At 59.5% G+C, this 21,889-nt stretch overlaps 1 protein-coding gene across 1 annotated transcript; it reads left to right on the plus strand.

The window, feature by feature from the left end:
• The first annotated feature begins 7,645 nt into the window (after positions 1-7,645).
• On the plus strand, positions 7,646-21,835 carry LOC111142979 (galactose-3-O-sulfotransferase 2). The gene is made up of 4 exons (XM_022496355.1): positions 7,646-7,746; positions 18,915-18,998; positions 20,142-20,406; positions 21,017-21,835. Exons 1-4 carry the CDS (start codon positions 7,646-7,648, stop codon positions 21,833-21,835), a joined length of 1,269 nt encoding a protein of 422 aa, XP_022352063.1.
• Positions 21,836-21,889: the final 54 nt, after the last annotated feature.

The raw sequence follows: 21,889 nt of genomic DNA on the forward strand, positions 1-21,889 counted from the left end.
CCTAGTGGGGCATCCGTCCAACTGCATTGAGTTCTGCACCATCCTGCAGCTCACGGCTGTGTGGCCATACCAGACATTATGTGAAGAGGTAGGAAGCCGGGCTGTCAGGAATGTCGACTACCCAAAGCTGGTCTTCAGACCCGAACCTGGCCCCTCCTGGACCAGTTCCGGGCAGGTAGGGCTTCTGCGAGGATTATCTCCGAGTGCGCTGGGAGGAGTTGAGGGCTGTTATTGTGTCTGGATTAGGAAAAGCTTATGAGTTTCACCTTCAAACCTCTAAGCTGCTGTAACACGAGAAGTGGTTACGAAACAGAGGGGCCAGCGGCCCTCACCGCTCCTGGCCTGTGCCTGCCAGGCCCTGGGTTGGAGGGGCGCAGGGTGTGGTGAGGAGGAAGCCCCAGCCAGGGACCTGAGCTGCCACCTGAGGGATGGCGGGAGTAGGCCCAGTGGTCTCAGCCCAGGGAACGCAGGGGAGCCGGGACACTGCCCACCCCTCACCCTGGGATGTGGCTGGGGCTGGGCTGCCCTCCTTGGGCCTGGGCCACCCTCCTTGGGCCTGGGCCGCCCTCCTTGGGCCTGAGGGGGGCAGAGTCTGCGGGAGAGCTGACTTCCTGTTAGGTCGGGGCTGTGGTGTCTGATGATGGAGGACCCTGAGGGCTCAGACAAAGAGTTTGGGGGTCATGTGGCTCTGCAGGGCCCTGAGGGTGTCCATCAGGGTGCTGCCCTGGGGAGGGGAAGAGGTGACAAGCTGTAGGACACAGTGCCCACTGACCAGTGATTGTGCTTATGCTGGCCATAGTCCCAGGCCTGACCCTCATGGGGACCAGGGTCCACTCAGTGGGCTCCCTCACCCTACTCTTCCCTGGTATACCACCTGCCATCCTAGGCTTGAGGCCTGTTGGACCTTAGGGTTTGGGGAAAGCAGGCTGGGTCTTGTCCTGCCAAAGGATCAGGCTTGAAAGGCCAGGTAGGTGGTGGGGACATGACCTGTCCACTGTGGTGCTGAGGAGGAGTGTGCAGGCTGGACCCCGCCCCCAGCAGTCTTGGATTCATAGTGGTCCCTGGGCAAGCCTCCCATGGGTGTTGGCATATCCTGCCCCCTGCCCTGTGGGGACACCCAGAGTCACTGTGAGGTTTCTGGAAAAGCTCCTATGCAGGGGTGTGTGAGGAGAGAGCTTTCTGGGTAGGTCTGGCTCCAGGCTCCCCTTCCTGCTAGTTCTGGTCCATGGGTAAGAAGCTAGGTGCTCCATGGGACGGTGGCCCAGTCAGATGCCATCCTTTCATCTCTGGGCAGAGTGTGCAGGGCCCAGACCGCTTTTGGGCCCAGTGGCCATGGGCCCCTGGACAGCAAGGGAGATGAGTGGCAGGTGGGTCTGAGGGGGTGTGGAGGCATGGGGCTGGGACCTGTCTGATCTGGCTGCCTGAGTTTTCACTCGCCTTTGGCCCCAGAAGCAGAGACATGGCAGGGGCAGTGACTCTTCCCCGGGGCATGGTCACACTCCTGTTTACGGATGTGGTTCAAAGCCAGGGCCCCGGAGGCCTGCTCTGTGGACACTGGCAGGCAGTTGGTCTGCTGGCAGAGGTCCTGGCCCTCCCTCCCCTGAGCCCTGGGCCAGCAAGAAGGGCGTGCCTCCATGTCTGTCCATCCCCGGCAGGACTGGACTGCATGTCCAGCATGGAGACAGGAGTCGGAGCAGGCCCATGCTGCTGGAGGCACCCTGCCCATGCCAGATGGCCCCTCCTGTGAGGCAGGCCAGGGCAGCGTGGACAGGGATCCTCCTGTAGTTGGGCAGCATGGAAGTGCCCGTTGGGCCCTCCAGCTGTGGCTCTGCCAGCAGGGGCACTGCACCTGCTCCCAGTGTCCCCTGGAATCCTCCTGCTGGGTGTAAGTTAGACCCCAGCAGACCCTGCTCTCCTGGGGTCTTAGCCCATGGCCTGGCACCACGATGGTTCCTTCCCTCCGTCCCTGGGGCTGGGCTGCCGAGGCTCCATGTCACATTGCTTTGTCCGTTCTGCTCCCCCAGCCCCAATCCGAACTGGGGGTACAGTGGATAGCCCACTCTTCCCGCCTGGGGCCAGGGGAGAGGGACCCCAACTGCTGAAACATGCCCCTGGGCCCTAGTGTCTGTAAATGCAGGGATCAGAGAGGTGACTCTCAGCTAATGACAGTCTAGGTTTGGGCAGCGGGTGGAGAGGCAGTGTCCCCCTTAAATGTGGAGCAGGGAGAGGGAATGCAGAGGTTCATGGTGTGTCCAGGTGGAGTCGGCCGCCACCTGCCATTGGATCATGACTTTAGGCTGCAGGCATGGGTGAGTGGGGAGGGGAGGCCGTGGGTGTCTCTGGGCACCCACATCCACGCTGCCCCCTGGGCCTCCCCTGAATAGCCTGTTGTGGGGTGACGTGGGGCTCTCCATCCCAGGCCCTTGTCAGAGTGGACACTGGGGCTCATGGGGGCATCACAGGTGAGGAGCAGCAGGACCCCTTCTGAGACTGGCCAGCCCCGCCCTGTCCTGCCTATGTGGTTGCCTGGCCACGGGGCACAGGGAAAAATCCATCCCACGTGGGGGGCCTGTGTGGGGGCTGGACAAGAAGCACACTGTCCTCTCACTGAGCCCACTGCCTTGACAGGGGCATTCCAGGGTGCCATCCCTTGTTTGCCCTATCTGCTAGGCCTTGAAAGGTGGAAGAAAGGGTCATCTAGCCAGGTCTCCCAAGTTCAGAGCCTCGTGATGACGCTGCAGGGTGGGCTCATGTCCCAGCACCCCGCAGCGTGTCCTGGCCATCCCGTGTCCCCAGGGTAGCTCCCATGGACGTCTCCTCTCCTGGAGCCCCCGCCTTCCCCACCCCATGGTCTATCCTCGCCCTGTCCTCCCTGAGCTCAGCTGCACCACCCTTCATTCTCTTCCCTCACTTTGGCTTCCCAGCCCCTGGCCAAGGCCTGGTCCCATAGGGCCCCCCTGGGGCTCATGGCTCTGGACACCTGGTGCCTCCAGCTGCATCACCCTGGACCCTGAGCCCCGCCCATCACTGTCCGGGGCTACCACAGGGACAGGCTTTCCGGCAGCTCTGTGGTTTTTCGGGTCGCTCAGGATAGAGCTGGATGCTTGTCACCCGTCAGAGATTCTGGCTCTGTGAGGGGCAGCCAGTGTCCACCCAGGGTGCTGGTGGACAGTCAGGGTTACAGGGACAGTATGTCAGGGGGAAGGGAATCGTTTCCAGCAAAAACAAAATTGGAGGCCCAGGCTGGTAGGGAGGTGGGGTGTCCGTGCTGGACAGTCCTGGCCCTGTGCCCACCTGGGGACTCCTTTCCATCTCGAAGTGGACAGACAGATGAGTGCCCTGTCAGCCAGAAGCGTGCTTTCTTGGATGGGGGCGGGAACCTGCTGAGGTGGATGAAGGACCTTTTGAAGCTGGAGTGACGGCCGTTTGCCCTGGTCTTTTGGCCCCACCATAACCCTTCCTGGGCAGCCAGATAGGCACCTGCATCCCGACCCCAAGGAAACAGAGGAGACCCTGTGCTATAGGAAGGACTGGGCTTCTCTGGATTAGGCTCCCCGGTGTGGGGGTGGACAGGGGACACTGTGGCCAGGACTGCACGGGGAACTCAGGAACAGAGGAGAGGAAGGCCCACAGTCTGTCTAGGGCCCGGGCCAGGCCCGTCCCTCTGCGATCACCCTCCCTAGGGCCACAGGAGGCTCACGGGCACCTGGTCTACATCCAGTGACATCTCTCACCTGGGTTGGGCCTGGGGGTGTTGCACAGGATGTCCCACGGATCACTGCCACCTCCGGGAAGGGCCCCCTATGGGGAGGGGCTTCCCACTCCCCTGCGTGACTCCACACCCTTCCCCTTGACCTTGGACTTTGTCATGTGGTTTTTCATGTTGTGAGGTTGTAGGGACTGGGCTGCAGTGGGGGCGTGAGGTGTGCTCTTGGCTTCCCTGTGACTCTCCTGGAAAGAGAGCTGTCTGGGCAGCTGCTCAGACCCAGAACAAAGGTCCAACCTGTGGCGGCCTCGAGGGCAGAGCCCCAGTTCCTTCAGACCCATGAGCACGGGGGCGGGCATTTGCCCTGGCTCCACAGAGATCCCTCCTGGAGCCCCATGGAGGGTGGCAGCAGACCTCATCCTCCCCCCACCCCATTCAGTGGCGGGTTGTCCTGAGGGTGCAGACTCCCTGCCCTCCGAGCTGGACCCAGGAGTCCTGTGTGATAATGTGTGCATGGTGGCAAGATGCTCCTGCCGGCTGACCCGGGGATGGGAGGCCCAGCAGCAGAGGACACGGGAGCAGCCTAACCTGGCCTCCGTCCACGGCACCCCTCTCCTCCTCGAAGCCACTGGCCCAACCGCCTTTTCAACGTAATCAATGTGCCAGGCACCAGCCAGCAGGGAGGATGGTGTGGGGACTCAGCTGGCCCGGGAGGGGGGGATGAGCGGTGGGAAGGTGGCCCACGGGCCGGGCTGGGTGGTGATGTCCTGCTGCCCGCTGGCTGACTGGGCGCGTGAAGCTGCAGGTGCCTGGTGGCCGGTGTGGCGAGGGGTATCCACCGAGCCTGCCTCCTTGGCTCCTCCGGGGTTTCTGTCCTCTGATGGATGTAGCACTCGTGGGAGAGCTGCAGACGCTTCCCCCCGCCCATGTCTGTCCTTCATCTTCAGACCATGTTTACTTCTTTCCTGAACTGAACGTTCATACAGTAACTCTCTACTCGTATTTCTATCTCGCGTTGCAGTGTCCTTGTTCTAAAGTTCTTTTCCATCCTAAGACGTACAAGTTGGACTTCCCCTAGCATAAAGCGAGCTGTGAAGCAGGAGAGGAGAATCGGTCTGAATTTGATCTTGTTTCCCTTATTCATCCTCCGGGGGATCGGCTGAACCTCTGTCTTCACCTCCCACCTCACCCTGAGCTCTGGGTCCAGAGGGCCTGGAAGCTGCCCATGCCCCCAACCCCCCTTTGGTGGATGGAGCCTGGGGAGCAGGGCGCAGCCTGGGGGGTGAGCCCAGAGAGGAGACTGTCCACCCCCGCCGCTCCCCAGGAAAGTCCAGATCTTCCTGAGAGCGGAGGCTGAAGCCGTCCGCAGGGTGGAGGGTGTGGCCTCACTTGCACCTGAGCCACAGGCCAGCTCCCCGGGGAGGGAAGTTCACGGTTTGCCCAGTGCCTGTGCCCAGGGGCCGAGAGCCAGCTCCATCTGCCAGCCTGCCAGCTGCCCCCTGCCGTCACTGCAGGCCCCAGACAGCATGCCGCCCCTGCCGGGGGGCACACACAGGTAAGCTGGGGGGTGTTGGCAGCACAGACACAAAACATGTCTTGAATTCCTGGGTGGTCTGAGGACCCGGCAGAAGTTATTCTGTGTCTTTAAAAGGAAGTCGTTAGATCTGGGGCTTTTTTTCTCTTATGATGCCCCAGACTCACCGGCTGGGGCTTCATTTCGGATTGTGAGTGACCCCTCCTGGGTCCTGGGGCTCTGAGGGAATACGGGGCTCAAGCTCAGGGGATGACAGTTCCGTGTCTGGGCTTAAGGCCTGGGCAGGCGGCGGCTAGGAGTCTGGGACCTCCAGGCCTTCAGTCCCCGGGCCACGGCCAGACCCTATGTTTGCAGCATGGGTCTTCCTGGCTTCGGGGGCGTCCCTGCCTGAGCCCCTGACCCTTCCGGCCAGTTCCCCGCATGTGTGTTAGGGCCCTCGCTGGGGGCTCCAGGGACTTAGAGCGAGTCCCCTCTAGGGTGTGGCTCTGAGTCATAAGTGCTGTTTTCTCTTGTAGACATAGAAGGAGTTGGATTTTTCCACGCAGTTTAGGTGTGGAGGGGAGGTCGGTGTGCCTGGAAATGCTTTGCATTTTCCTTCTCTATCTCATCCCACATGCTCTGGGGAGAAGCCAGTGCCTCTGGGTGCCTCCCTGTGGGCCCTGGGCTTGAGCATGACCAACATCTCTGAAGACATGACTTCCATCCGCCGGTGAGGACAGGGGGTCGCCTAGGAGCTGGCCAAGGGGGGAGGGTCCAGGTGTCCCTCTTCCGTGGAGGTGAATGGGGTCACCGTGCTTGTAAGGGGGAGATGTGAAGGTTTGGGAAGGATTGCTCTGCCAGCTAGAGGCCAAGCCCGGGCCCCACTGGTGCCCAGGCCTCTGGTTACACGGAAGGGGAGGGAACCCCAGGGGGAAACCCAGGAAGCAGGCTGCCTGGTGGGGCAGCAGGATGGTGTGTCTTAGTCCTACCAAAGGTGACCGTGCTGACACAGGGTTGGGGCCACAGCTGCTCTGTGTGTCCCAGGCTCCCTGGTTTGGCTTGAAGCCCCAGGAGGAAGGGGCGCCCTGGGTCACTGTGGCCACATTCACTTACTATTCCCACACCCAGAGAGGCATGGACTGTCCAGAACTTCTTGTTTATTTTCCTTGAATTATGCAAATGTTTGGAGGCTCTTCCCATGCAGGCCAGTGTGCCTGGCTGGTTGACAGGTGGGCTGAGCCATGGCCCTGAGGACAGGGGGACAGTCCCAGACGGGCCTGGCCAGGTGGGTACTCAGAGGCTCCGGGCACAGGGAGCAGATGGCCCTGGGCAGACATGGCCACGCAGGTATCCAGTGGCCCTGGGTGGTGTGAGGAGCTGCCTGGAGCAGAGACAAGACCTCCCTCTCTCAGCGAGTTCCGGGATCGTGATGTACGAAGGCACAAACCGTCCTCAGCTGCCCCAAGGTTCGGGACAAGCCCAGATGTGGGTGGTACCCCCAGCAGAATCCTGTTGCTGCCGGAGACCCCAGCCCTAGGTGGTGGAGTCTCTGGATGGCAGAATGGAAACCCCCAAATTCTGAGTCCTGGCCCTGAATGTGTCATGGGGGGGCCCCTGAAAACCTGTGTGTCTGGGGACCAGGGAGCCCCTGGAGTGCTGAGCCCCGAGGAGTCCTGCCCATGGGGCCAGTGTGTCCTCGTGTGTGACCCCATGTGTGACCCGTGTGTGTCCCCATGTGTGACCCCTTGGGAGGCATATGACCCATGGGGCCAAATCTAAGAGTAGTGGGGGGACACGCAGGGAGCCCTGGGGAAAGTCTGCTGGTGCCTGGCAGTGGGGGCCACAAATGGGCTGGACAGGGCATGCGTGGAGGCCAGAGGGAGCCAGGCTTGGGGCTGATGCCCCAGTCGTGGTCCGGTGAGGTCATCATGCTCCTGGGAAAAGCCTGGCTTTTGCCTGAAAGCTGTCCTGTACCCCCACCACAGCAAGAGTGCTGGCCCATCCGTGGGCATCCCCAACTGAGCCGTGGACAGGTGTCCGCTGAGCCGGCTAGCTGGGACCCCGGGGAGGCTGGGCCATCAGTGCTGGTCTCCTGGAAGCTCCTGCTGGAGGAGGGGGCATGCTGTGTGGGTCTGGGCACGGCAGACGGAGGAAAGAACCATCTGGAAGATGCCCTAGGGCGGAGCTCCTGCCAGGCTCAGGAACAGACAGGGCCACGCCTTCTGGAAGGCACTGTGTTTAGCATCTGACCACAGCTTGGAGATGTGGCCATCCTGATCTCGGTGGCTGGTACCCTGTGGGGCTCCTCTCTCCTGGGCAGGAGCAGGGTGGGAGGAGCATGGAGGGCTGAAGACTGTGAGGTCGTGTTGTCCCCACTCCTGGCCCTAGAAGAGGCTTGGCTCACAGCCTGCTGGCCTCTCAGAGCCATGGACGCCTCTGTGAAGGACAGATGGGAAGTGCTTTGCAAGTTGTGTCCTATGTTCCCAACATTATTGCCCACCGGTGCCTGCTGGGGTGGCCTGCCCCGGTAGGGGGAGGCCACCACCGCTGGCCCTCCAGACTCAAGCCTGGTGGCTGCTGCAGTGGTCCTGAGGGTGGGGCCTTCACAGTGCGCTAGTGGACACGGGGTGAGGTGTCCAGCCCCAGAGGCCACAGTCCATGGGGTCTGCCAGAGCGACCTGGTGCCGCCTCTCCCCTGCAGGCACCCTGGGAGCTCGGGGCGGGTGTGGGGGGTGGGTGGGACCAGGAGACCCTGCCTGCCCCTCCCCCACCTGCTCCTGTCAGGTGGAGACCGGCTTGCTCCTACTGGTGGGGGGTGGGCGCTGCCAAGGGCCCCCCAAGGCAGTGGGTCTCCTGGGTATGCGGGGCCAGGGGAGGGGCTGGCTATGTGGACCCCGTGCCCACAGTGGCAGCAAGCATGCAGGCTTCAGCAGATTTATTGAGGGGGCTGCTGTCGATGAGGATGGGAGGTGCAGGCCGGGTCAGGGGGCTCTGACAGGAGGGCCTGGCTCCGGGGGGGTGTCCTCCTGGCTGGCCTGGTGGGCTGTGGGCTCATGGAACTGCTCAGCTTGGTGTGGGAGGCTCAGGCTGACAAGGGCCTCAGAGACCAGGCTGTTGGCCCAAGTTGCTGGCCTGGGGCCTTGGGGTGTGGCGTCCTTCTCAGTGTGAAAGGGACTGGACATGGAATCCCCTGGGAGTCATGCCCTCACACGGGGGCTCAGCTGACAGCCTGATCGCCCCCCCACCCCAGCAGGATGAACGTTTTCCCAGGCTGGAAGACTGGCAAGAATCTACTCAGCTCTTTAGAACTATACACGTATCTCAAGGGTACAGATGGGGAATTCACAATTACGAGTTTTCCAAGTCCGCACTCTGACAAAAGGAAGGGGGTCCCTTTCCTTTCTGCCCCAAGGCGGATTACAATTGTTTTTCAAACTTTAGTGTTTGTCCTTGCACGTTTGAGAGCTGGCTGGGACAAGCTAGGAGGTGGGAGGGCAGGCGGGTGGTGGGGTGGGGGAGTGTGGCTCTGCGTGGTGGCTGCTCATCCCCCCTCCCCAGGCAGGGTGGGGGAAGCCAGGGCAGCCAAGCAGGGCCAGGGCCAGGCCAGGGCCAGGCCAGGCTCACCCACCCAGGAACCACCACCCCAGCTCTGGCCAGAGTGGAGGGAAGGAGGGTCTGAGCCCGCCCCTCAGAGCGGATAGCGTCTCCCATCACCTGGGTTGGGCACAGGGAAGAGGCTGTACCAGGACTTGTGGGACTCCCAGGAAAAGTGGGGAGAGACCACAGCCTGCACATTCCCCACACAGACCGGGACTCCTGGGCCTGGGGCAGCCCTCCCAGTGGATGGGGGCTCCCCAGACTAAGCATGATGGGGGCAGAGGCAGGATAGCACCTGCTGTGGGATAGTGGAGCACCAGTGTTCTCGCAGCGATAGTGAACTGTGTTCTCACAGTTCTCACAGTGGGAGGACTGCTGCCCAGGACACAATTCAGTCTATGTGTCAGCGTGAAGACAAGTGTCACAGCACAGCACTCAGCCTTTCCACAGCTGATTGCTCTCAGGCATTTTCTGGTCTGGTCTGTCTACTCCATGTTTATTTTAATCTGTTCTGTTTATTCTTTTCTACTCTGTCATATATGTTATTCTGTATCTATTCTAACCCATCCTATCCATTCCATTCTATCCTATTCTTTTTTGTTTAAAGTAGGCTTTATGCCCAGTGTAGAGCCTAATGTGGGGCTTAAACTCATGACCCTGAAATCAAGACCTGAGCTGAAATCAAGAGTCAGATAGATGCTTAACCAACTGAGCTACCCAGGCGCCTCCTATCCTATCCCATTCTACCCACCCCATCCCACCCCATCCCTTTCCACTGTATTCTATGTCTATTCTACTCTATTCTCTAACAGTGCTAGCTCCATGCCCCTGCCCCAAGGGGGTGACCCACTGAATTGACTACCCAGCAAATGGGTGCTGCTCACAGCTAGACCAGCAACAACCTGAGCTGTTGAGCACGATGCAGGGGTGTTTGGGAGAAGTCCAGAGAGATGCAAGACCCAGCCACTGGAAGTGATGCCATGCTCTTTCTCGGGGTCCTGCCTGGTGTATCCCTAGGGGCTGTGTTCAGCTGGTGGTTGTGGGGTTGGAAGGCCCTGGATGGCCTCGCTCGCTGGCTCCTGGCTGGGCCACCTCAAAGCTTCAGGTGGCCTTTCTCTTCTGGAAGTACTGCAGCCCCATTGGGGGGCCGTCTTTGGGGGTGTTTTTGGGGAGCAGAAGCTGCAAGATTTTTATGGGTCCCCCAGAAACCTCCCAGCATCACGTTGGTATGTTCTGTTGGTCAAAGCACGGCCATTATTCCTGACTCAGGTGTGAAGCCATGGGCTTCAACAGTCCGGGAGGGAGGGAGGCAGCGGGAGGTGGGTGGAGGGACAGGCATGTGTGGCTGTGTCTCTGCTCTTCACGTCCAGCAGACAGTAACGATGTGGCCTTCTTTTCTTTCTCTAGAAGGAGCCCCTGGGTGGAGGGTGGCCCATATTCCCCTCTGTTCTTTGTGAGATGTTGAGTTTGGATGTCTGACACCCCATCCCTGTTCCTTTTTGATTTGGCTTTTGCATGGATGGCTCTGTGCTCCCGACTCCCTAGCCTGTGGCCTCCATCCACCTGGCACTGACAGTCTTCAGCCCTGGGAGCTGGCCCCAGCCTCGGGGAGACCTTGGGCAGCTCGGCGCTGGCCTCACACTGATCCGTCTTGGGGGGCACTGGAGGCCAGCTCCTCACTGCTGGTTCTCAGGCTGCTGAGCTGGGGAGGGGGCCTGCGGGGCCTGGTCTCCTGATGGGGGAGCATTTCAGGCCAAGTGTTTGGCCATGGGGAGGGAGCCTTGAGGAATGGTCAGTCCTGTCCTCGGTCCCCCCTAATTCCAGGCTCCCACTGCACCTGCTCCCCTTGGCTTGTCCTTGTGCTCAGCAGTGTGTTGGGGCTCAATGAGGACCATGTGAAGAATGAACGGTGGAGGGGGAAGCTTTATCTGACAACTCTGGACCCTACATGTGAGCTCTGGGTTACGGCCCGGGTGCGCTGAGGGAGAATGTGTTCTAAGAAAGCCCATGCTTGTGTCTGGAGGCCCAGAGGACAGACAGAGGGCTTTGTAACAACCATTGTGTGTGGGGGTGCAGAGGGGACAGTCCACTCTGCTTTCCTCAGGCTGTGGGGCCACCGAGAGGGAATAGAGACAGGGTGGCCGGGCAGGTGGTTGTGGATTTTGTGGAGCTGACTTGTCAGCTCTGAGATAAGGCTCAGTATTGTTTCCCTAGATTTTGGCTAAAACTGGTTGGCCACTGTATGACCAGCAGACATTGGGTCCTGTGTCTGTCTACAGTCCCCCTGAGGCGGATGTCTGTCTCTTTCAGGAGCTGGTCAGATAGATTGACGTGTGTGAGAGAGAGATCCTGTATATAAAAATCCCATTTCCATAAAACCCTTGTGAGTCTCCCACATAGTAAACAAGCTCAGTGAAACCAGAAGTTCCTGGAGCTGGGAGTGGGGATGTCTTAACCCTGTTTGTGACCCGTGACTTTAGCTGTTTGACTGGTTCTTACCCAGACACCGGAGAACTCTCCCGAGTGACCTGAGGGCAGACCCACCTGGAGTGCTCACCTGGGGCTCAGGGGCTCCCCGCTCCCCGCCATCAGCTACTCATCTGGGGCTCAGGGGCCTGGGGGCCTTGAGCTCTCCCTGCGCCCCACCAGAACCGGACCAGGGCCGCATCTGGTGGACAGCCTTGGCTCTCAGGCCTCTGTGGCAGGAGTTCTGTTTTCATGGTCTGGAATGCCGTGGCCCCTCCAGCAGGCCTGACCGAGAGCCTGCTGGCCCCCTGACCACTGCTGGGAAGCAGCCTCGCGAGCATTCCTGAGGCGGGCGGCAGGCACACGCCTGGACATGGGGCCTGGAGCCCCCTCCCCGGTGATTCCAGATGCAGGAGGTCTGAGACCCTTTGGATGGAGTTCACTGAGCATGCAGCCGACCGCCAAAGGAAAGGCAGCTTGGCAGACACCCTTGGAAGCAATGTCACGTGGTGATCATTTCCAGCTGTATTTATTTATTCCCACAATTGTTAGCTTTCAGTTTTTTTGGCAGCTGAGCTCTTTAAGAATATTTTTTAATTTATTTTTTATCGTTTTAGACAGTTTTATTGACGCAATTCATGTACCAGACAATGTCCTCATTTAAAACTGCCCGTGCACTGGGCTCTCATGCTGACCACGCGTCTGTGGGACGCTCTGTGTGCAGGACACATACAGGCCACAGAGGGGCTCGGTCCCTGTCGAGCTGCTTGGCAGAACATACTGCCCACCTGCGGGCCCGGCTGTGGCCCTGACGCCTGGCCACCTGGCCCCCTGGCGGCTCCAAAACCCAGGACCCTGCGGACCCTGTGGGTGTTGGACCAGAGGGCCTTTTGGTGAAAGAGGATCCTCTCTTTAGAAACCAACGGATTTCTCTGAGGACCATTTGTTTTCATCATACAACTGGAAGAATGGAGACAAATTCCTGTTGCCTCAAGACCAGAGGGGCGATTGTAAATGTCAATGCAGGAACCTGTAACAGATGAGCAGCATGTGCCATAGTTTTCCTAGTCCATGCTTCAGGGGCCAGGAGACACGTGGTGTTGGCAGAGGGAGTTGTCCGCGGCGGGATAATGCGGTGTCTGAGGGAGCTGGCAGGGCTGCAGACCAGCTGGCGCTGGAACTGTCCTGTCCGGGCTGTGAACCTCTGTGGCCTCCTTGGCACTTAGGTTCCTGGGGCAGGGAGAGGGGAAGGGCTCGGCGGAAATGACTGGACTAGTGCAAGAGCCCATGACTGTGTGACCCCGTGACCAGGGTGTGGCCTTCCGAAGGACGGCCCTGTGGGGTTCAGGAAAGCTTGTCCCTTCTCACTGGCTGTAGGTGCCCGGGCCCCCTGAGAATCATGCACGTCCAGCTGGGGCCCCGCTCCCGTCTGGCAGTGGGCTCTCCTGCCTTTATGGACCAGGGACGGAAGATGCCAAGACACGGCCTCGCTTTGGTTTCGTGTGAGCACTGTGGGTGGAGAGATGAGTAAGGATGGGAGACCCCAGTTCTGCCATCTCCTGTGACTTGGAGACCACACTGCTGTGCGGGAAAGGGGACGAGACCCTGTAAGAAGTTTCCTTCAAAGAGCTGTGGGCTTGGGGTTTTAGCTGAAACTGGAGCTGGACATGCCCATGTGAGCTCATGAGGGATTCTGTCTCCGTTGCCCGACAGGGCCCCGAAAGTACCACCTTCTCTGAGCCGCCCCCAGAGGACGGTCCCTGAAGACCATTCCTGCCAGTAGGACACCAGGCTCCTTAGAGATGCGGCTGGCTCCAGGCCTGGGCTGGGAGGAGCCCAAGACAAGCCCAGATGGCAGGGATGCCAAGTCAGGGCCACCAGAACTCTGGGACAAGACCGTGATGCATGGTAAATCGGTGGTGTGACCGGAAGTGACGTCATACTGTGAAACAGGTGGTTTTCTCCTCTAGTGGCAAGTGCCCAGAAATGGAAGCTGGAGAAATCTCTCTTTTCCAGCGGCTACGAGAGCCAGCAAGCCAGGATACGTGCTTCAGGAGCCTGTGGAGATGTGGAGACAGCCAGGCTGGGTGCAGAGCTCCCAGGTCGGCCATTGACTGAGGAGGGCACAGTTCTTCCTGTGGGATGGCAACATTGTAGCAAAGTCCCCATCTTCTCGTCACCAGCACCCCCTCATCTCCCTTCCTGGGCTTCTGGGGTGCCCTGATTTCCACCCTCTCCACCACGGCTCTGCTCTGACCCGACCTGCCCCTCTCCCTGGGACATGTCGTGGCTGTGGACCATGGCCATGTCCTTCACCTGGAGTCCTGGCACTGTTCCACGTGGAAGGATGCCGGTGCGTGTCACCTTCCGTCCCCAGCTGGGCTGCAGTGAAGGCTGCCCAGGCGGGGAGAGTGGGGGCCATGGGGGGACACAGCTCTGGGCCACAGGCCTCCTTGCTGCTGCCTGGTGGGGGTCTCAGGCCAGGCACGTGACTTCCCTCCGCCCAGTGGCCGACAGCCACCGGTAGGAACTCCACAGCATAGAGCAGGTGGGGTGCTGAGGTCAGGGAGCCGTGGTGACTATGGGATCAATCCCAGGATGCGATCTCCTTGGGCAAGTGTGCTGTGTGTTTTAACTGAGGGGTCCCAAGAGGTGGTACCGATCAGGACACCAGTGACGGTGAGGGACAGCCTTGGGCTCTCGTTGAAACGCGGCCCGTGTGGCATGGATTCTGATTGATGGGGTGAGGTGGAAATCCAACACAATCCTTTTCTGGAGTTGGCCAGCTGAGCTCACGCCATCTGCCGTGCCTCCCTCTGCCCCCTGCCCAGAAAGCCACCTCACTCCCCACACCCCCCTGGCTCCTTCCATCCTGCACAAACCCCAAAGAGCTCCAGAGAGTGATCTTCTGGGCCTTGTGGTATAGACTGGGCACTCCTGCTCATTATTGCTTAGAATTTCCCTGGCTGTTACTATATGATTTCCTTCCATTTGAACTTTAAAACTGACTTTCTAGTTAAAGATTCTCCTTTGGGAATTATGTTAACCTCCCAGAGTGTTTTGTATTTTATTTAATTTTATTTATTTTTTAAAGTAGGCTTCACACCCAGTGTGGGGCTTGAACTCACAACCCCGAGAGTAAGAGTCACATGCTCTATCAACTGAGCCAGCCAGACACCCCACTTTTTTATTATTAAACTTAAAGAGCCCCCCTTTTTTCCTAAAAGATTGTGTTTATTTGAGAGAGCACAGAGGAGGGCCAGAGGGAGAAGCAGACTCCCAACCAAGCAGGGAGCCCAATGTGGGGGCTCGATCCCAGGACCGGGGACCATAACCTGAGCCGAAATCAGATGCTTAACTGACTGGGCCACGCAGGTGCCCCTAAACTTTGAGAGTTTTCTGCAGAAATCGGTCATCTCCTTTCCCCCAGGATGGAGGGGTGCTGGCCACAGCTGTGCAGGGGTGAGCCTTCCTTGCTTCGGACTCAGGGCCAGAGGGCTGTGACCGGGCCAGCCATCCCCTCCTCTCCACTTCCCTGGTTGGCACGTGGACACACCTTTCACCACTGAGCAGTCAGCCCATACCAATCCACCTTTGTGTCATGGGAAGGCTGAGGGGTGTCCTACTAGGCCCAAGTCTGGTCTCCCTGCTGCTCCACTGTTGCCCTGATGGAGGTGCCCAGCTCTTGTCCGGTTCTTCTAGGCCAGCTTCTCAGTCCTACTTCCCCTTGGTTGGAATGCTTTCCCCATCTGGTTGTCGCACTCCTATGTACCCTGTAAAGCCCTCTGTAAAAACCCCTGTCCAAGCAGGAAGCTCCTCCCTGTGTCCTGTCCAGATGCTAAGCTCTGGAGTCCACGTGTGGGATCCAATCCTCTCATGACCTGCAACTTGACCTCCTAAAGGCCAAGTGTCCCATGGCAGAGCCCCCTCAGCCCCACTCCCTCTTCTCAGAGGCCTTAGTACCAGTTGGTCCTCTGTGTGGCTGGAGCCCATGAGACAGTCTGCCCTTGCCAGGCACAGCCTGTTGGGGAGACTCAGGCCCCGGACTAGGCTCCTGGAGAGACCCCTCTGTCCTTTTCCCTCTTCAAATACAGGGAAGTCTGGAACTCACCCTCTGACTGCAGATCCCGTCCAGGAGAGGCTAGGAGTCTACTCCATGGTATCTGTGTCCTTGGGAAGCAGATGGGAGGGGACAGTATTCTGAAGAAGGCTGTGAAAACTTGGAACCAACTGGGAAGGACAGCTGTGGAACCTTCCTGGGTGTGTCTGCAGATAGGGACCTGGCAGCCGCCTGTCCTGGAGGCAGCGGTCAGGCTGGGTGGCTTCAACCGGGTCACCCCTCTCAGAGCTCAGAATCCAAGCCCTGTGTCGTCACCGGTGAAGTCGGGTCTCTGTAGGTGCTTCCTCTCTCCAAGAAGTCAGGACGCAGAAGGAATCTAGTCATTAGTCCACTAAACCATATAGGTCACTTGTCGGATGGCCAGGCCACGTGCAGGGTGTGGCAGAGGTCATGGACTCCGAAGAGGCTGCAGCCCGTCCAGGTAGCATTCTGACCCCAGCATAAAAGACCCCTGCCTCTCCCCACCTGAGCTCACGTCTGCACAAGGGCAAGGCTCTGGTGAGCTGGGTGGGGCGATGCTGTCTGCTGTGGAGTGAGGAGGTCCACGTGGTTCTCTCGAGTAGCCATGTTGCAGGTCAGCTTGCTGGAAATCACGGCTGAAGATACCTTGATGCAGATGGACGTTTTCAGCGCTGATGGGCTGGAATCAGTAACAGGCAGCAATGTAATGGACACTTATCTATCACATGCCGGGAAAATTACGGGAGATGCGGACTGCCCGCGGAGACATGGACCGCCCAAGGCCCTGAAGACGGGGTTTTCCCAGTGGGCTGCTGTGTGCCCGTGGTGGGCTGCAGCCATGCCCAGTGCTGTCGGCTCATGAATCCTGTCTGAAGAGCCTGGCATCTGGAAGGTGCCAGCCATCCCAGTGTTGGGACGAACAGAGGCCTGACTGCTGGGAAGCCCTGGACTGCGAAGGGCCCCAGCTGCTGGCCTGGCCACATGGGTCCCAGGCCACCAGCCAGGCCACATCTGGGGCAGCCACTTGTATTTCTTTCATAGACATGTTTGCCTCTGTGAGCAGGCCCAGCTTGGGCACTGGCTGCCCCCCAGCATTCCCATAGATTTATAGAAATGGAGCTATATAGACACTCACCACCTTCTCCCTGGCCCCCCGCCACAGAGTTGTAAACACTTGGCAAATGCTTTCTGAGCTCCCCCTTGTAGCTGGAGGTGACCATGTGAATGAATTTTGGCCAACAAGATGGAAGTGGAGGCTCTCTAGGAGCTTCTAGATGGCTTTTTGGCTCTTTATCATGGCTGGCCCTGTCCCTTCTTCCTTCTCCTTTCTTGCTGATGTGATGTCTGGAGGTTGGTAGCCATCTTGTGACCATGAGGCAACAAACCTGGAAAAAGAGACATGTCAACATCCTCAGTGTGGTGGGGCTGAGTCTGCCAGAACCAGCAGCCTCCCCTCTCCAGACTTCTAGATTGATGAGGAAAATCCACCACTGTTTTCTGATTCTTGGGACCAAGGAGCTAAGTGATGTGGCATTTTTATGCCGACATGAAAATGTGTGCTACAGCAATTCCTTGAGGTCTGACTCCTTTTCCAGCCACTGACTGGTAGCTCCACTTATGGGTCTCAGGACATTTTGTTCCAAAAGATTTGCTCCCACACCTTTCAAACTTGTCCCAAATTGCTAAGTCTGCAGCAGGAGGAGAGAATGCTTGCTTGGCTTCATTTATTCACTCAGCAAATGTGACTTATATATGCTGTTTCTCTTCCAGGGACCGAGGGGGCTTACTCATTCATGGGCACTACAGACTATATACTCAGACAGAAGCATACATGACCCCTCCAGGTAGCAGTGAGGCTGGGGGGAGAAACAGTGAGGGTGGTGAGAGCTCCTGTAGGAGGGTTGGGGAGGTCACTGGGGAAGGTGAGGATGGAGCAGAGACCAGTGGAGCTGGGGGTGAGGCATGCAGCAGCTAAATCCTCGGTATGCACAAAGGCCCTGAGGCCAGATGTGTGAGGACTAGAGGAAGGGGGTGGCTGGAGAGAGGAGCAACCTGGAGAGTTGGCCTGGAGAGTTATTTTTATTTATTTATTTATTTATTTAATTTATTTCAAGATTTTTAAAGATTACTTAATTTTTATTATTGTTTTTAAGATTTTATTTATTTGACAGAGAGAGACAGTAAGAGCAGGAACACAAGCAGGGGGAGTGGGAGAGGGAAAACATGCTTCCTGCCAAACAGGGAGCCCGATGTGGGGCTCAATCCCAGGACCCTAGGATCATGACTGAGCCAAAGGCAGACGCTTAATGACTGAGCCACCCAGGCATCCCTGAGAGTCAGCTTTTTAAACTAAGGGTGTGGGTTTGAGCACACTGGGCTTTTGGATGCAAGGGTTGTTTGGGCTGCTGAGGGAGAGTGGGCTGCCCATGGAAGGGCAGGGACACGTGGACTTGGAGCAACAGGCTGCCATGGGCTCGGGAGCCGTGCAGGAGGTGAGCGGCTGTGGCTCAAGGCTGAAGGTGGGACAGATAGGCACTTCATGGGGCCACAAAGCCAGAGCAGGTGGAGGGAACCGCTGACCAACAAGGGGGGTGTGGCAGGCATATCAGGAGCTGCAGTCTGGACCCTGATGACTCTGATGCCTTTGGACACCCCAGTGGGGAGCTGGGGCTCGCTCAGGCTGGGGGTGTGAATTTGGGGTGGCCTATACACCAGTAATATTCATAAAGGAGACCAGCTGCTGCCTCCTGTCCCTCCCAGGCCTCGCCCCCTGTGTACCCAGGTGGCCTCAGGGTCGGGAGGGGCAGGGGGACCCCTTATGGCAAGTTCGCTTGCCGTCCAGTGCTTCCTCGGTGCTCTGCCCTAGCGGGAACACCTAGCAGGGGTGGGGTGGGGTGGGGTGGGGTGGGAGGGTGCTGCTGCAGCTCCTTTGTCCTGGGGATGGCAGGACAAGGGGGTGTCCCCACCTGACTCTATGGGGCTCCCTTTGCCCCAGTCCTGTCTCTTCCCTGATCTGGTTGCAGCATCTCCCCTGGGTGACAGGGACTGGGAGGGACCCATGCCTCCAGCCCACCTGTTAAGCGCCTGGTATGCAGGCAGACCCTCCAAAGGGCCTCTCTTTCTCTCATGGGGCCCCTCCCCATCCCCAGGGGTAGAATTACAGGATGTCCCACCTCTCAGCCCCTCCCCTGATGTGTCCCGGGGGTACGTGAGCTCATGAGTCTCTGTCAGGCCGCAGTCTCCCAGGGGACCCTGCTCAGGGCCCATCAGCTGGCCCCTCTCCATCCTCTGCCCCCCAGCTTCTCCTGGCTTTGGAGCCACTGCGGAGCTGCTGCCAGTGCAGCTGGGGGCCCAGGAGGGGGGTAGAGTCTGATGATTCAGGCCCTTCCTGGGTCTTAGCTCCCCCACCCCAGGGCCCCCCGGGGATGGGTGCGGGTACATTCTCCATAGGAATGGATACACAGTGATGGGGGGGTGGATGGAGGGGCAGAGATTGTGCCGGCCCCTCCCTGCCCCTGACTGAGGGCTGAAGGTCTTCCTTTGCCCCACAGGTGCTTCCAGGCTGTCCTCCTCCTGGCTCTGACCATGCTCCTGCTAGCTGGCATCCTGCGCATGGACATGGGGCTGCTTATACCGTGAGTTCTACGTTCCCGGGGCAGGGCCTGTGACCCCAGCCTGCCCACCTCTGGGTCACACTCTGCATTGGCTAGTGATCATGCAGTTTGTGCTTCCCCACGGGGCCTCAGCTTTCTCCTGTCTATGAGAGGAGGGGTGGGCCCTTCGCTTTAGGGATCCACAGCCTTCTGGAGCCCTCCAGGGTCTCCTGCGGGCAGCAAGCTGCCCAGGCCTCTGGGCAAGGCACCTCTGGGCAAGGCTTAGGGAGGGCGGGAGTGAGCCAGGGGTGGGCATGTCTTGGGTGGAGCTGCTGTGTGCAGAGGGTGACAAGGTACTAGGAGGCAGGGCTAGGGTCCAGGGTGGGCCTAGGAAGGTCAGGTCCCCTGCTCCCCTGCCTGCTTGGGGTTCATCCTCTGTGAGGCCCAGGGTCTGCAGGGATGTTCACGCAGGCCCTGTGCTTCTGCCTGGCCGCTGAGAGGTGTGGCTCCAGGCCTCCTCTCCCCACCTCCCCACCTCTCTGGTTGGATCTCCCCAGGGGGCACCAAAGCTCCTTGGGTCTCTCCCTTGGTCCTCCCATTGTCCCCAGGGCTGGCACATGCCTGTGTATCCTGTCCCTCACTATCAAGGGTTATTCTTACTGGGGCAGGAGGGGTGCCTGTCACTGCAGGCTGGAGGCACAGTGGGCCGGGTGCCATCACGGGACAATGAGAGTGGGCACCGGTATCCCCTTCAGCCCTGCAGTCAGCCTGGCTGGTCCCTGTGTGACATGTCAGCCAAGAAACTCTGGGTGTGGGGTCCAGTCCACGGGGCCAGCTCCATGCTGGATGCCCTGGGGACCAGACAGGAACTTGGGGGCCAGAGAGGGGGTGCCAGGGCCCCAGGGGCCCAACCTGTGGTATGTGGGGGGACAGAGGATGTGGCCACTTAGGGAGCAGTCAGGTCTGTGCCGGTGGGTCCTCCAGGGTTGCAGCGTTGGGGGTCTCTTGGTGAGTGGAAGGAAGCACAGTTGGAGGCACAGGGTCTGGGTATCATTGGCAGGGCAAGTGTGGGGCAAGGGATCTTGGACTGGGGAGAGGTTGGTGACGGAAGATGGTTTGGGGGTCGCGCTGGGTGGGGGTTCCACGGACCCTCCCTGGATGACAGTGGCCATGCTCTCCTCCCAGTCTGCTCCGGAGCCAGGCCGAGGGGCCGCCCATCGTCAATGTCATGTTCCTCAAGACACACAAGACGGCCAGCAGCACTGTGCTCAACATCCTCTTCCGCTTTGCTGAGACGCACAACTTGTCCGTGGCCCTGCCTGCCGGCTCCAGCTTCCACCTGGGCTACCCCTGGCTCTTCCTGGCACACTACGTGGAGAGCTCAGAGCCCCAAGGCCTGCAGCAGCGTTTCAACATCATGGGCAACCACCTGAGGTTCAACCTGCCTGAGGTGTGGGGCGTGGGTAGGAGGGGTGGAAGTGGAAGGACCGGCCAGGACCGGTCCCAGGCTCCCTGTGGGGTTGTGCCTTCGAGTATGACCCTGGGGGTTGGTTGTGCCCAAGACACCAAAGGGACAAAGGCTGTGGATGTGTGTACCTGCAGACCTTGCCAGAGCCTCACCTGGGGGCAGGGGTGGCTATCCACGCACCCTGCTCCTCTCCCCCAGAGACAGTTGGCTGTCATTGCTCTTGGAATCAGGTACCCTCACGGCCTGCCGCCCTCTCCACCTACCTCTCTGGACTCCTGCTTTTGCTTCCCAAACCCCTCTACTTCTTCCTATTCAGGACCTTTGCCCAGGGTCCATTTTTGAGGGACACTCTTCACATCTCCTCCTCTAGGTCATTTGCATCTCAGTGTAGCGGTCACTTCCTTGGTGGGGTTTCCCCCTGACTGGCCTTCCAAAGGCGCCGGGGGAGCAGGGGCTGGAGGCGCTAGGGAAGGGCGGGGCCCACTTCAGATGCTTCAGGATCCTTCCTGTGCTGTGGGAGGGGACGTCTGCGTGCGGGGCTGCTGCAGGGATCCTGAGAGTTACCAGCCCTTCCTGCTGGGTCTCCACACAGGTGCAGAAAGTCATGCCCAACGACACTTTCTACTTTTCCATCATCAGAAACCCCGTCTTCCAGCTGGAGTCCGCCTTCACCTACTACAAAGACTACGTCCCTGCGTTCAGGGATGCGGAGAGCCTGGATGCCTTCCTGGCCTCCCCGTGGACCTACTACAATCAGAGTGTGGGCCTGCTCAACGCCTTTGCCAGGAACAACATGTGGTTCGACCTGGGCTTCGACAACGACGCACGCGCCGACGACCAGGGCTACGTGCGCGCGCGCCTGGCGGACGTAGAACGGCAATTCCAGCTGGTGCTCATCGCGGAGCACTTCGACGAGTCCATGGTGCTGCTGCGGCGCGCGCTGCGCTGGCGGCTGGACGACGTGGTGGCCTTCCGGCTCAACTCGCGGAGCGCGCGCAGCGTGGCCCCCCTGACGGCCGCGGGGAGGGCGCGTGCGCAGCGCTGGTGCGCCCTGGACTGGCAGCTCTACCAGCACTTCAACCGCAGCTTCTGGGCCCGCGTGCATGCCGAGCTGGGCCCGCGGCTGCTGCGCTCTGAGGTGGCGCGGCTGCGGGCTCGGCGGCGGGAGCTCAGGGAGCGGTGTCTGCAGGACGGCGTGGCCAAGAACCAGTCGCAGATTGCCGACCCCCAGCTGCGCCCCTTCCAGTCGGGCCAGGCGGACATCCTGGGCTACAACCTCAGGCAGGGCCTGGATGAGCAGACACAGCGGATGTGTGAGAGGATGGTCACTCCCGAGCTTCAGTATATGGCCCGCTTGTATGCCCTGCAGTTCCCGGAAAAGCAACCCAAACGCCTCCCCTTCCTGGAGTAGGGGGGCGGCACCAGGGACAGGGCACGAGTCCCAGCCCTTCTCCTGTCATCCCTG

The sequence above is a fragment of the Enhydra lutris genome, unplaced genomic scaffold (genome assembly GCF_002288905.1).
Source record: "Enhydra lutris kenyoni isolate GAN:26980312 unplaced genomic scaffold, ASM228890v2 scaffoldscaffold1, whole genome shotgun sequence".
NCBI classification, from domain to species: domain Eukaryota; kingdom Metazoa; phylum Chordata; class Mammalia; order Carnivora; family Mustelidae; genus Enhydra; species Enhydra lutris.

Excerpts from the sequence above, each read along its gene's own strand:
- LOC111142979 (XM_022496355.1), top strand. The coding sequence starts at position 7,646 with ATGGACGCCTCTGTGAAGGACAGATGGGAAGTGCTTTGCAAGTTGTGT. Across the intron at positions 18,999-20,141 it reads GACATGGGGCTGCTTATACC|TCTGCTCCGGAGCCAGGCCG; the intron begins GTGAGTTCTACG and ends CTCTCCTCCCAG. Across the intron at positions 20,407-21,016 it reads TGAGGTTCAACCTGCCTGAG|GTGCAGAAAGTCATGCCCAA; the intron begins GTGTGGGGCGTG and ends GTCTCCACACAG.